The sequence below is a fragment of the Bufo gargarizans genome, chromosome 7 (assembly GCF_014858855.1).
Source record: "Bufo gargarizans isolate SCDJY-AF-19 chromosome 7, ASM1485885v1, whole genome shotgun sequence".
NCBI lineage: Eukaryota > Metazoa > Chordata > Amphibia > Anura > Bufonidae > Bufo > Bufo gargarizans.
In genome coordinates this window covers 182,329,797-182,343,262 of record NC_058086.1, presented here as the reverse complement: position 1 = coordinate 182,343,262, position 13,466 = coordinate 182,329,797, and the positions used below count along the sequence as shown (strand labels likewise).

Genomic DNA, 13,466 nt, shown 5'->3' with positions numbered 1-13,466 from the left:
GAGACTGGAGGCCGGCCTCAAAACTGTTTCCAAAGATTTGATCTTTTCATGGCATGGACTTCCCACCTTGTGGTGTACCATAAAATGCCCAAATAACTATAGGATACCCCATCAATATACCAGGCACATGCTTTTCCATAGGTTTGGACATCAAATATAAGATCTGGGGTACAAGTATGGGCCAACAGTGCCCCCTACAATAGCAGTAAGTGAGGCACCCTACAGTATGTGACCATATAGGACAGGAATTTCAAAAACTGACCATGATTTCTGCACCTCCAAAAAAAGAGGAGACAACATAGTAGTTCCCTTCCCTTGTTTATGGTTAAGCAGAGCTTATGGCTAATCATCAACCTAGGGAAGGCAGCTGCATAAATTTAGCGCATGAGGGCCCTAATTGGGCCTACAATTACAGGGCTACAATTTGGACATAAGTAACTCCACTCTCGTTTTTGCATGTTTCTCTATGGTTATCCCACCACAAAATATCATAAAGTCTTTCATATATATTAGTGATCAGCACATTTCCTGAAAGAGAGAGATGCATTACTCCACTGGAAATGAGATTTTCAAAAGAACAAGAATACTAGGTGTCTCAAGAGAAAATGTCCAGGTTAGCTCAGTGGCCTTGGGGGTACTCTAGGCATTGCTCTTTTTCATTAGGGAGACCAACAAGTATGCATGAGCAGTCTTGCAGTCCAGCCAATGGTGCTCTGTCTTCCTGGAAAACATATGTGCAAATTTTAGTATCTTGCATCTGCAGGCTCCGGATAGGAAAATATCCACTAAAATTATGATATTTACTTACATAATATGCAAATCAATGTACAGATCCATCTACTGAACTGAGTGCTAGTGGACATGCATAGTCAATCACCCTTCCAGCAGCCAAGTCTCTGGATAGTGATCCTCTGTCCACTACAGACTAGCCAATAGAAATATCTGTCTTCCCTGCTTTTCAGGATGGAGTAGAACCACTGTGGTTCCATGGTAGTAAAGCTGACAAGACTATATGAGCATGGAAGTAAGAAGTCAGTCCCTAGAGGGGGAAGACATATGATGCTGTCCAGATCCTGCCCCCAGAAACAAAGATTAGCATCAGCACCAATCATGAATTATTTTTTTTTAATGCTAGAAACATTGTAAATTGCTCTGCCACATCAATCACAGCATTCCAGGACTGTTGGTATGTACGGTAGATAATTTATGGGATAACTTCTTTAATTTTAGCAAAGCTAATCATAACCCTTCAAATTAATTTATAAAAAAAAATACAGCTGTAAATTGAAATCATTTTTCATGCACTGTAAAATAAGCCTTCATGATTTACCAAGTGGCTTTGCTTGAAATTACAATTACTCCAATCCTGTTTTCAATAGCAATAAACAAATCCAAAGCCATTGATCTAGAAATACCATAAGCTGCAGCAACAGAACAATGCGACAGAGCTCAAAAGCCATGGCAGAACTTAATTCCTATCCAGCTAAATGACAATCCATATTTTTCCAAGTGACACTTTTCATTTGCCGTTATGCATATTTCCACATCCTTACGATGAATTACCCAGTTAATTATACAACAGATCTTTGCTTTGCATGTCATTTACCAACATATTTGTTACTTAAACAGCGTAACACGTTTATGTTCACAATCCTTATTTAGACAAACTAAGTCTGTGCTTGCCTTGTGGCTATTGGAGTATCGAGCTGTTGAACCATGTTTAGTAGGTTAATATGAGCAGAAAACTAATTGCTAAAGTGTTCCCAGAAGTTCACATCAGTGCAAAATCCACAAAGAGCTTGATGTTTTGTCTTTAGACTGGAATATATGAGATTACAAACATGGCGGCTTTATTCCACCAATGGCACCACTGTAGTCTTTGGACTGTGTCTGGTATTGCAGCTTCAAGTGAATAAAGCAGGGCAGCAATGGTGGATATGAAGAGGGGAGGGATGACTCTTTGGCATTTAAAGAAAATTTTACGCTGTATATATTGATAGATCCTTGAAAAGACAGATGGACATAACTTGATGCTACATGATAGGTGTAAAAGCAGATATTTATGGAAAAGTTAATTCAACATTTTGAGATAGTTGTTGGTAAAATTGGAAAGTTGGTTATGTCAGTGGCCCATGCTAGCCTCTCCACCGCTCCACCAGGCGGCACCGCTCCACTCACCATGCTTTGTGTTCTCCAGTGGCTCGGACCCACTAACCTCCCACAGCTTCCTTGCATCAGGTCCAGCCACAGGGATCTTTTGCACTGCTCTCTGCAGTTATGCCTCTCCAGTCCACCTCCAGGGAGTTCGACCTCTGGCTCTTAAAAGGCCAGTGCACATGCTCGCTAATTTTCTCCAGCCAATGGCAGGTCACTACAGGCTCCTTAAGGCACCTTCTTTTGTGGGAAGCTTGCTAATTCCTGAAAAGGTGTAGTCTGTTTGTCTGCCCATGTAAGTATTCTCCTCAATTTATGACTTATATTCTGTGCTGTCTAACCTGACCTGTACCTGATTACTGCACTGACCCTTAGCTGCTTGTCCTTTCTTTGGACTGTCATTTGGATTACCTTTACTCTGCCTCCCCTCACCTCAGTGCTCCGCATCAGAGTCTCTGACCCCTTTAAGAGATAGTGGCCTGGTGGCTCCACTGCAGTGAAGACTAGATCCCTATATAGGGGTTAAAGGGTGACCTGGGGACTGCCAGGATAACAACCTTAGGTTTATTTTAAAGTCAAATGTTTTTGGTTGATGCAGGGGTTCAACACCCACTGGCGTAACATTATGACAGACTAGAACCATTGGGTATGCACCAACTGTTATGTCTTCAGGGAAAGATCATTTTCCGCATTGCTGAATTCCCTTGTGCTTCGCAGTAGTGAATCGATTTAAAAAAAAAAAAACGTTTTGTGACAAATTAATTTGTCACTAAGTGGATTGTTTTTTTGTAAAATTCGGCGAAGCAGCCGAATGAAATTTCTAAATATTTCTCTCATCCCTAAAAAAAATATTTATATACAGTAGAAGCCTTCTCCTATTAGTCCAGAACAACAGATTTTCAACCTTATACCAGGCCAGATTTCTCAGGTCTGCTGATTAGACCATCTGGTCCCAGAAAATAGAACCTTAATTTTATATCCAGAATTAGAGATGAGCGAATCGAAGCTGACTAAGTGGAATTCGATCTGAATTTCATAAAAAATTTGAATCGCAACGAATGCGAATTTCCTCACCCTTCGTGGTAACGAATCGCAATTTTTCCTAAAATGACGGCTACAAGTGTGAGGACATGGGGCAAGGAACTCTGGGAAGGTGGGCTGACCCATAATGTCATGCATGCAGCCAATCAGCAGCCAGCCAGCCCTGTGATGTTACATTCAGACATTTTCCAGCGTTCTGAGTGCAGGGTTAGACGTTGCAGGCGCTAGAGAGAGTTATACTGAAAACCTCATTGTGAAAAACAAAAGCAATTTATAAGTGCAGGGAAAGAACCATTATTCAAATTGCAGGAAAACGATAGTGAGGAATCATTTCACAGCATCTTAGTGCAGGGAAAGACGTCTGAAGTCGCTAGGGACAGTGCTAGAAAAATCTCATTGTGAAAAAAAAAGCAATTTACAAGTTCAGGGAAACATTATACAGCTCTGGCATTCCAGCAATTTGTTCTTGTTAATGTGGTGCAAGTGCTATTTTGAAAAGCCTTTAGTGGCTTATATCTGTGGAAAAAGAAAACTATATACGCATTTCACTTCTGCAGTTATTTGTGTTGAAAGAGTTTAGAGGCCTATTTCAGTACAAAAAGGAAAAATATATACACATTTCACTTTTGCAGTTATTATTTCAGTACAAAAGCAAAATATATTCAGCGTTCACTTTTGCAGTTATATGTGGTAAAACCTTTAGTGACGTATTTCGGTACGAAGGGAGCTGTCTGTCGTTCCCATCGTCTGCTCGCCCTGATGCTCCTGTTCCTCCTACTCCTTGTTAGTCATTCCGTCAGCAATCGATCACCGAAGCGATTGCCAAGAGACAACAGTATGCGTGCACTCATCCAACGACACAGAAGCTTAACGTGCTGCTGTCCAAGTTGCTGGTGCTGCAGTCCCTCCCTTTCTGAATGGTGGACTCTGTACCTTTCAGAGAACTGATGGCTTGTGGCGAGCCGAGGTGGAGAGTTTTCAGTAGCAAAGAAAAATGTATTCAGCGTTCAGCGCTGCAGTTATATGTGGTAAAGTCTTTATTGACATATTTCGGTCAAAAACTAAATGTATTCAGCGTTCAGTGCTGCAGTTATATGTGGTAAAACCTTTTGGGACGTATTTCGGTCGAAAAACTAATTTTATTCAGCGTTCAGCGCTGTAGTTATATGCAGTAAAATCTTTAGTGAAGTATTTAGGTTGAAAACCAAAATGTACTCAGCCTTCACTGTTGCCGTTAAATGTGATAAAATCTTTAGTTACGTATTTTGGTTGAAAAACTAAATTTATTTAGCATTCAGAGCTGTAGTTATATGCGGTAAAGTCTACATTATAAATCTGCAGCGTGGGGGCCCTGTGTGGCTTCTACACACTTTCAAAATAATCCTTTCAGCGGGGCAAATAGATGCCGGAAGACCAGGACGCTCCATGACCTTCCCAGGAGCTGCTGTTGGGAGCAGCGGCTCATTTCTGAGACGCTCGTATAGTGCAGGGGGAATCCGAAGACCCTCTCCATCTCCGTGCACCACAGGATGTCCTCCTTCCCATCCATGATGACTGGGAACTCGTGAGGTTTTCCCTGACAAAGAGACCAGGGGCTGGTAGTTATGGTTTCAATCTTGATGAACTTTGCAACTCTTCCGGGCTCCAAGGTATCTGGAAGCTTTGTCTTCTCATTGTCTGTAGCTACTAGAGGCCTGTTCATGCCAGGCAGGTTCCCCCAGAAGTATCTGGCTCAATGAGCAGCCAATACCACATTTGCATCAATCTTGACAAAAAAATTATAATAGTTTTTTGGAATGCTTTCTCCATCGCGACCACGTCATCAAATAAGCAGAAGACTGGCAGATTCTCTCCTGTCTTAGGCAACACTTAATTTTTATTATTAAATTTATTAAATATTTGTTATTAAATTGAACCAAAACTTGATTAAAATTATAAGAAAGTAAACATAAATTTGCCAATATATTATCCAAATCTTTGAGGGAAATTCACGAACAATCAATTTGCCAAGCCTTTTGTGCCGGAGAACGTGTATTATTAAATTGTCTTTTAAGCAGCACTTTATAAAGTTGAGAAATTTTAACCTTCTGTTCTGTCCCATATTCACTATAAATGAATAGACGAAGCGGCCATTCTGTGGCCTCCTCATGCTGCTGTTACCTCCGCAATCTCTCGTCATTGTGCCACTCTGTGGCCTCCTCATGCTGCTGCCACCTCTGCAATCTCTCGTCGTCGTCCCACTCTGTGGCCTCCTCATGCTGCTGCCACCTACACACTGTCACCTTGCCACTCTGTGGTCTCCTGATGCTGCCACCACCTCCACACTACTGCCGCCGCCTCTGCACTCTGGCATTGTGCCACTCTGTGGCCTCCTACTGATGCTTATGCTGATGCCACCTCCAGACTCTGTCATTGTGCCACTCGATGGCCTTTTCCTGATGTTGCTACTGCTGCTGCCACCACCTCCAGAGTCTGTCATTGTGCCACTCGGTGGCTTCCTCATACTGATGCCACCTCCACACTCTGTCATTGTGCCACTTGGTGGCCTTCTCCTGATGCTGCTACTGCTGCTACCGCCACCTCCAGACTCTGTCTTTGTGCCACTCGGTGGCTTCCTCATACTGCTGCAACCTCCACACTTTGTCATTGTGCCACTTGGTAATGAATCGTTTATTTGAAGTGCGGCCTTTAGCATACAGTAACGTTTCGCCCGGGTATGGACTTTATCAAACTGTGACAAAAAGGGAGTGAGAGAACAATGTGTCAATATATAAGCAAATCATGGTGTAAATAAGTTATTACATAATATAGGTGACTACGGTGCTCTGTGGTCCCGTATGGTTACAGGGAACAGTAAGGTACGGTATCTAGAGCGGTCATCTAAGGAAAACCCCTAATCATAGAGGCTGTGTACAATATGTCACATACATAATTCAAGTGTAATATACAAAATATACAATATATACATATTCCGGTATTTATACTGCAAGATATTGCGTAAACATTGTTCTCTCACTCCCTTTTTGTCACAGTTTGATAAAGGCCATACCCGGCCGAAACGTTACTGTATGCTAAAGCCGCACTTCAAATAAACTATTTTGCAACACAACTGCTGAAGTTCTCTTTTTTATTATGCCACCTCCACACTGTCATTGTGCCACTCTGTGGTCTCCTCAGGCTGCCACCACCTCCAGACTCTGTCATTGTGCCACTATGTGACCTTCTGATGCTGCCGCCACCTCCAGATCCTCTCATTGGGCCACTCTGTGGTCTCCTCATGCTGTCCCCCCTCCCCCATTTCATGACTGGCCCACTATTTTGCCTTTAGGCCTGGCTGACATCATCATTTGTTTAATCCTTCTTCTGATCTGTCAGAAGGAAGGAAAAATGAGATGCACACCGGATCCTGTGTAGCAGCTGTAAGGCCTGTATGGTCCCATCAGAATTGGCTTATGATTTGGTAGCCAAAAGCAGGAGTGGGTACAAAACACAGAAGACATGCAAATATTCCATTCACTTGTCATCTCTGTTTTAGATCCAATCCTGTTTTTTTGGGCATTAACAATACTGATGGATTATTGAGCAAATGCTGAATGCGTGAAGGCGGATGCTCCACAGACAGGATGCATTTTTTGTGGGTTATTGTTCTGACGGATCAGAGGAAGGGCAAATTAATCAGTGACGTCAACACAAACTTACTGCTGACACCCTCTCCACTCTGTCGGGGGCTCTACTTGTATAAGCGTTTAATAGAACAGGTTCTGTAGACATCTATGTGGAATCAGCTGACAAGGGTGTAAACGGAGTGCGCTTCTTCTTGACTCGACCTGTAGGGCTGAGTTCATACTGGAGTTATTTTGTCAGTTTTGGCCAACTGAAGATCGACCAGGTTGTAGGGTTTAGTATTACAAACGAAAAATGTTTTTAATTGCAAATAATTACCTGAGCCTTCAGTCCACCCCTGCTATGAGGTTCCATGCATTTGATAAAGATGGCTATAGTAATTCGACCAGTTGTCACTTAACCTATATTATATTTGGTGATTTATTTATTTTTATATGAAAAAACTAATAATTTTTTCCTTTTTCTTTTTAGCACTTCAGGGAGCATTTAGATAAACTTTCAGCCAAAGGGATAGGAATGTTGGACATAGCACTGAACGAAGCCTTTGACTTGCTGAATGAGGTTAGTATTGCATCTATGGTGCTTTAATTCAAAATGATATCTTTTGCATCGTTCATATATCGCAATATCTGACACCTTTTGCTTTGCTTGTTCTTGAAAACTGCACATCTTAGCATGAGCATAGGACAATATGAAGTGTTTGTAGTTTAATTAGGTGGTATACTATTATACTTCCTACTCTTTATGCAGAACCATTTAAATTATGGCTTGGATTTATTGCTATTGTTGTTAATAGCTTGTTATTTTACCATATATACTAGACAATGAGAGATAGCAGGTTTTTGGGTAGCACAATGGCGTTCTTCAACAAGAGCCTCAAGCATGAAAGCAACCACACTATAGATCCACCCCTTAATATTCTGCCCACCTTTACGCAAGTGTCTTTGCTCTTTGAATTGCTTTTCCAAAAGTAGAAGGTCTACTCTAAAAATGGAATTGCAGTTGATAGGGGACGTGATGTCCATTAGGGTGCTATTATACAGCACCCCAGAACAGGCTACTTGCAAAAAGGTTTATTGTTATTACTGTATGCTAATTAGTCTAATGTAGTGTTCTAATTTGCTGCTTTGTCCGCTTGATGGTTTTGTATGGATAAATCCGGGTTAACAATCCTGACTGTGTCCCTTCTAGGATACTAGGAGATGGACTTAGGTCCGCCCCTAGTTCAGTGAGTTGGAGTCTAGCTGAGAAAGAGAAAGGAGGTGCATGTGCTCACTCCTCAGAAGACTAGGCCTGAGTCACAGAGATTTACGGCAAGAAAGCCATTGCTATATTAATAGTACTCCAGAGGGAGAGAGGAAAAGAAGAATTAGAAGGTCCATAATCTGCAAGGCCGTGTACTGGAGTCAGTCAGTAAAGTACGGTGCTTGTTTAAGGCAGAGACGTTATTGCAGCGAGAGGGACTGTGCTAATACACCCTTCTACATTTTGACATGGCATGGCCAGCCGTCTCTTAATTCTGTACCACTCAGCCAGGGAATTGCAGGAGAGCTTTGCAAGAGCCTTACTGTTTGTTGACATCAATAAATTGCTATTGGGAAAGAGTTGAACTGTTTGGAACTTTGCCTTGAAACTGTTGGATGTACTACTACTCCTATCCTGCACTTCAGTAAAGAGAAACATTTATTTTCTACACTGGCCTGGCTACTTACTCCAGCATCATTCGCTGCACCTACTCCTCCTGCCTTGTCCACCCACAAAATGCCCAACCCCAAAGACCCCCCAAATACCATCAGGCAGGAGCCCCAACATCAGGGTGTGCCTCGTAGGAAGAAAGGGTGCAGACTTCTCCCTTGGGAACATTGGTGTGAGGATTACCACTGTGATTTGTGTGAACAACTGTTACTGCCAGAGCCACTACTACTCCCATCCTCCACTCCACTCCTCCTGGGCTAGCAATAACACTTCCCAATCTCTGGGCAGTGTGAGCAACGATGGATGAACACATTAATTAGTGCTCGTTTTCACCTGTCTGATTACATAGGTCAATGCAGACTTTGAATGAGGGAGGAACGATTGTTACCACAGTTGTTCCTGCCTGGTTCTGTTCTATTCTTTATCGGCAGCACATCCCTGATTACACAGGGAGATCTGCTGCTGGTAACCAACATCGTTCATCCTGATGAAAGATATCTATTAGCTGACAAACGAGTTCACTGGCAGATCGGCTGCAAGAATTGTCTGATTCTGACCAGTTCTGAAGGAGTTTGGGTGCTTTACAGAGTGGCTTTTTCTTTAAACATCAGTGAGGATCTTGGTTTATAAGGCCCTGCGGATCATATTTTACAGGATAATCTTACCTTTAGTTTGTCTTATGACACCACTTAACAGATACTTTTCAGCAGTCGCCATTGTGGGCATGGAGCTTGAGGTTAACTTATAGCCTCCACAGCTCTGGTGAGCAGGACTACTGGCAACTGGGGAAAACACTATTCTTGTGTGTCAGAAGAATCCTGATGGAAAGGAGTTAGTCCTCTCAAGTTGGGACAATACTAATCCAAATAAATATGCTCCTTTATACTGGAAAAAGAATGGAAGTTATCAATTGCGAGGAAAATTTTGTAAAAAACAAAACAAAAGAACGTTTTAGAATACACCTCCCCAACATCAGCTATTAGATCACAAACCAAATGTTAAGAATTACGCGACTGTGAATTATGCAACCCAGACCTTCTAGTGATAATGTATGGCTTCGCCAGTCTCACAGTATAGTACTACATTCTGGTTAACATTATCCTGAGATATAATAGTACATGTCATTTCTTTGCAGTTCAATCACACAGGAGAAGGAAGCATCTGCAGTCAAGCCATAATGTTAATTGCTGATGGAGCTGTTGACACCTACGATACAATATTTGCCAAGTACAACTGGCCAGATAGAAAGGTGAGTTAAGTTATTACATAAGGAGCACATGAGAGTGAGATTAAGTCTGGCCATAGACTATAGATAGCTTGTTCAGCAGCCAGCTACCTCCTTTAAACGTGTCCACTTTGCAGAGTGTACATGTGTTTTAAATGGGGAGAGAGGAAAAAGCAATTACCTCTGGTGGTGGATTATCAGTCAAGTCAAGACTCCCCAATACACATCAGATGGTTGGCTGAAATTATTCTATTGTGTATAGCCAGCTTAATTATTAGTATTTTGTATGTTGTAAAAACTATACTAAGCAAAGTGAACCAAGATGGTGCAATGGTGGACACCATCCCAATAGATTTCATGTATGCTTTGAAGAAGAGATCCGTGGTTGCTTCAGGGTTGTGTTAGTTCTTCTGCTCTTTCATCTTCTCCTGTCTATTAATTTGTTTAGGGAAGTTGCTATGCAATGGTCTAACAATTGATCTATTAGCGTGAGTCAGCTGATCACTCTGTACAGCTCCAGTCCATTTGGAGGGTCTGGTTGGTTAGCCTTCCTTTAAATATTCTGGCTTCTGCAGTTTGTTGCTGGTTATAGCATAAACTCTGTGTGTTTAAACAGAATAATCATTGTATATGTCTAGCAGCTTGTTCCTTGCCTAGTTTGCTTCTTGTCAGTGTTGTTTAGTTCTTGTGGTTATTCTAGTCCAGTCCTTTTTTTTGGGTCATGTATTATTTTTGTTTTCTTCTTGTTTGAATCTGTCTTATCTTCCTTCTACAGTAGTTCACCTCTGCTCGGTTTTGGTTTCTTGTCTCTGGATCTTAGTGTCCTTCTGTTGTGTTTGGTCCATATTGCAGTTTAGAGCTTTCATTTGGTACCTATTTAGGAACAGTCCTGGTGTTTGGTGTTAGGGTCATTGCACAGAGATATGGTGTAACATATTTAGGGAAGGGTTTGGGGAGAGTTACCTAGGGAGTACTGGGAGACACTGTTAGAGAGTTGAGAAAGTTGACTGACTACTATAGGTGCATTCCAGTTCTGACATCTAGTGTCCAGACAACATCATTACAGGTTGCAGTTCTCATAATGATATCTTGCCTGCAGTGGTGTACATAGAGAACCTCCGGGTACCTCCGTCGATGGATGCTCCTAGTGCTTCCCGAGGACTCCAAGCACTCCACTTGACACCGCAAGCACTGCAGACCCCACGAACCGCCAAAGCTTGGTTGAGGTTTCACCGTCTCCTACCCACCCTGGACCTACGACAAGGCTCCAGGCTCCAGTGGGTGAACCTCTCCTAAATCCAGAGAGCAGGAACAGCTCTTACAAGAGCTAGGAGTTATAGCCGGGGGAGTATACAGCGTATAACAATCCCCATACACATGAGACGAGGCTCTATGTTGAATATAAAACAGGAACTCTTTATTGAACACACAAGCATTGACTATACACATTTTCCAACAAGGTTACCACCCCCGTGGACCTGGTTGGGAACTGAGGACATGACATAGCAGCCAATCCTTTACAGTTTAAACATAAAAAATAACCCTATTCAACAAACACAATGGCATTGTCTGTGACGCAATTAACAAACACAACATGCAAACAGACATCTTCACCCCCTCCATAATGAATGAATAGGGAGGGAGGAGACACATGTGATGGGATTATCTCCTGAGTGTATCATATGGTGATCTACTCATCCAGGAGTCGGCTGCTATTATAATCAACTATCTTAATCCCATCACTAACACAATCAGTGGGAGTCTTAGTGCAGAGTTAACCCTTTTTGTGTTGCTGAATCCACACCATGCCTTTTTAATGGACAATAGGAAATATGTGGCATATAAATTATACACATAAATCAGGGTTCATAGTTCCTTGTAACCCCAAAAGGTCTTAGGGGGTTTCCATAGTTCTCGGTCCATAGTCTGTAGGAAGGAGGCTGGCCCTCAGGCTTTTCCAGCAGCCCCAGTGACGGTTCAGTCCGTCACAGAAGGGTTTCCTCCTAAAACCCATTCAATGACCCTTGGGTCATTTTTTTAACTGCTTCATTTGCTAAAAGTTGTTCCTTTAGATGGTAGAGTCCTGACCAGGTTTTCACCCCCAGTAGAAGATGGGGAGGATCCCAACTGGGCCCCCTCTTGCCCTGGGCCCCATAGCAGTCGCATGGTCTGCCACTATGGTAGTTACGCCCCTGCTTGCCTGCTAATAATATGAGTCTGATCAGTTAGCACAAATGTCTTCATTTTGCTAGACATTACATTATGTAGGGAAATAAAGTATAACTGTTACCGGTAATGATCCTTGAGAAAGTTCCAGGAAGATCATTGAAAGTTAAAAACAATGTAACTTGAGAGCATAACTGTATGGAAAACTAGTAATTGGTTTAGAACCACGATAAGTTGCAAAGTAAAGCAAGTCCTACATAAAGAAAAGTTATAAAATAAAGCTCCTGGAAACTAATTTATATGTAGAAAACAGGAGCTACATCAGGATCAGTACACACAGTGTACCAAAAAATAAAGCGGACCCACTCTCATTTGGTGTTCTGGTCTCGGCAGACAACCAACAGTAAATGCATACTAAGGCTATCCGTGCATAGACTTCAGTAATATATTTTATCAGTTATATTACCGTGCTGAATGGCTGTATCCTCCAGTCAATTCCATGCACTGTAGATGACCAGCGCCTGAGGCATTGTATGTTGAATGTGGTTTCAAATTATGACGGCCCAGGAAAGACCATTGTATGAAAGTATCCTCATTCCACTGTAAGTTGTAACTCACACTGTATTATCTAGTGTACCCAAACCTTTTGGATATGAGGACAACATTGGCATATGGTATTCACAATGAACTAAACTCTATTGTCTCATAACATCTAAGAACCTGGTCATTATGGTCAACTTCCAGTCCACTGATACTACTGATTGATTTGTTTACATAAATCAGCCAGTCCCTTACTAGGACCTGTAACAGCAGAGGTCTTCGGATCTCATGTCTTGACTCCATACTGTGGTGACCAGTACTGACTTGTCTTTAGGCTGTATTACACTGCCAGATGTCTGAGCAGTGCGAGCGCCCATGGATGAGAACACATCCATCGGTGCTTGTTGCACTGGCCTGATTACACAGGCCAATGCAAGCTGAATGCTGGTACAATTCGTTCCTCCCTCATTCAGTGCTATACATCCTCGGCAGCACACCCAGGGATATGCAGCCAATAAATGGTCAACTTTCATTCTCATGGATACCACTTAATACTTCATGACACTGTAGGAGCTGGTACACTTGGGTTTCCTATGCACAATACATACACATGATTAGTGAAGTGGAGTGTGTGTGTGTGTGGGGGGGGGGGGGGGGCAGGGGGGGGGGGGTGCACCAGTAGAACATTCTGTTGCCAGCTTAATTTACAGGGAAAGTGTCATCATCAGTAAATGACCTATTGCTTAAGTCAGAATTTGTTAAAGACTTTTTTTAAAAATTTTCAGTGATTTTTTTTTTCTTCCATGTTACTCTCTATATTTAAAAAAATGCATATATTCCTTAAATTTTTACACTGACCACTAGGTCTAATAATAGGTCATGATTTGCTGTTCTGTCCAGATAACTTTTCAGTAGGCAGAATTGCAATGACAAGTAATACCTCTGCATAGATAACACAGGATCCACCATTCACAATATGTGATATCACAGCTTATCAGCTCCCCCCTGACCTCTTCACAGG

The 13,466-nt window shown here is 42.1% G+C and overlaps 1 protein-coding gene across 1 annotated transcript in view; it reads left to right on the top strand.

The window, feature by feature from the left end:
• LOC122944238 (voltage-dependent calcium channel subunit alpha-2/delta-3-like) overlaps positions 1–12,670 on the top strand; it is a 448,666-nt gene extending 435,996 nt beyond the window's left edge. Inside the window, exons 11-13 of the mRNA XM_044302473.1 lie at positions 7,291–7,380; positions 9,650–9,763; positions 12,623–12,670. Of these exons, the coding sequence (XP_044158408.1) occupies positions 7,291–7,380; positions 9,650–9,763; positions 12,623–12,670 (252 nt within the window). The remainder of the gene's footprint in view (positions 1–7,290; positions 7,381–9,649; positions 9,764–12,622) is intronic.
• Positions 12,671–13,466: the final 796 nt, after the last annotated feature.